Here is a 587-nt window from a genome sequence, read left to right as displayed (position 1 = left end):
GTGATAAAACAGAGTTAAAGCATGGATACCAATAAGAGAACTTTGACCTGACAAGTTGAATTTTATTTTTGTTGTTCATTTGTCAGGGAACCATTGTTGTGACCAACATTTCCTCCGTGCTGAACGAGGAGGGACAGTGGAAGTTTCCTCATGAGTTCAACCCTGAAAACTTCCTCAATGACCAGGGAGAGTTTGTCAAACCTGAGGCCTACTTACCCTTTTCTGCAGGTAAATGAATGGTAGACCCACAGGTCGTACTGTTGATGAGAGTATTTGTCATGCGGGTGTTGCGGACATTTCAACCCCACAGGCGTCCGAATGTGTCTCGGAGAAGCTCTGGCTCGTATGGAGGTGTTTCTGGTTACCGTGAGTCTGCTGAGGAAGTTCAGGTTCACCTGGCCTGAGGACGCAGGAGAACCTGATTTTACACCTCTGTTTGGAACCATCCAGACCCCGAAGCCATATCGTATGAAGATCCAACTCAGGGAAACGCCATAAATTCAAGGCAGATGTGACAATTTATTGGCATTATAACTGTAATGACTAATAAAAGGTCAACATTTTGAAAATCACATCTATTTTACAAT

General features: G+C 43.8%; 1 protein-coding gene across 1 annotated transcript; it reads left to right on the top strand.

Moving 5' to 3' along the window:
- Window positions 1–59: 59 nt before the first annotated feature.
- On the top strand, window positions 60–572 carry LOC103399611 (cytochrome P450 2D9-like; the record flags this gene model as incomplete). The annotated part of the gene is made up of 2 exons (XM_017031121.2): window positions 60–228; window positions 311–572. Coding segments are annotated over 2 exons (357 nt in total), but the record flags the coding sequence as incomplete, so codon positions are not given.
- Window positions 573–587: the final 15 nt, after the last annotated feature.

This window comes from Cynoglossus semilaevis, unplaced genomic scaffold (assembly GCF_000523025.1).
Source record: "Cynoglossus semilaevis isolate Cse_v1.0 unplaced genomic scaffold, Cse_v1.0 C18902666, whole genome shotgun sequence".
NCBI classification, from domain to species: Eukaryota; Metazoa; Chordata; class Actinopteri; order Pleuronectiformes; family Cynoglossidae; genus Cynoglossus; species Cynoglossus semilaevis.
Note: the sequence above shows the minus strand (reverse complement) of the source record. Positions and strands in the feature narration are given on the sequence as shown.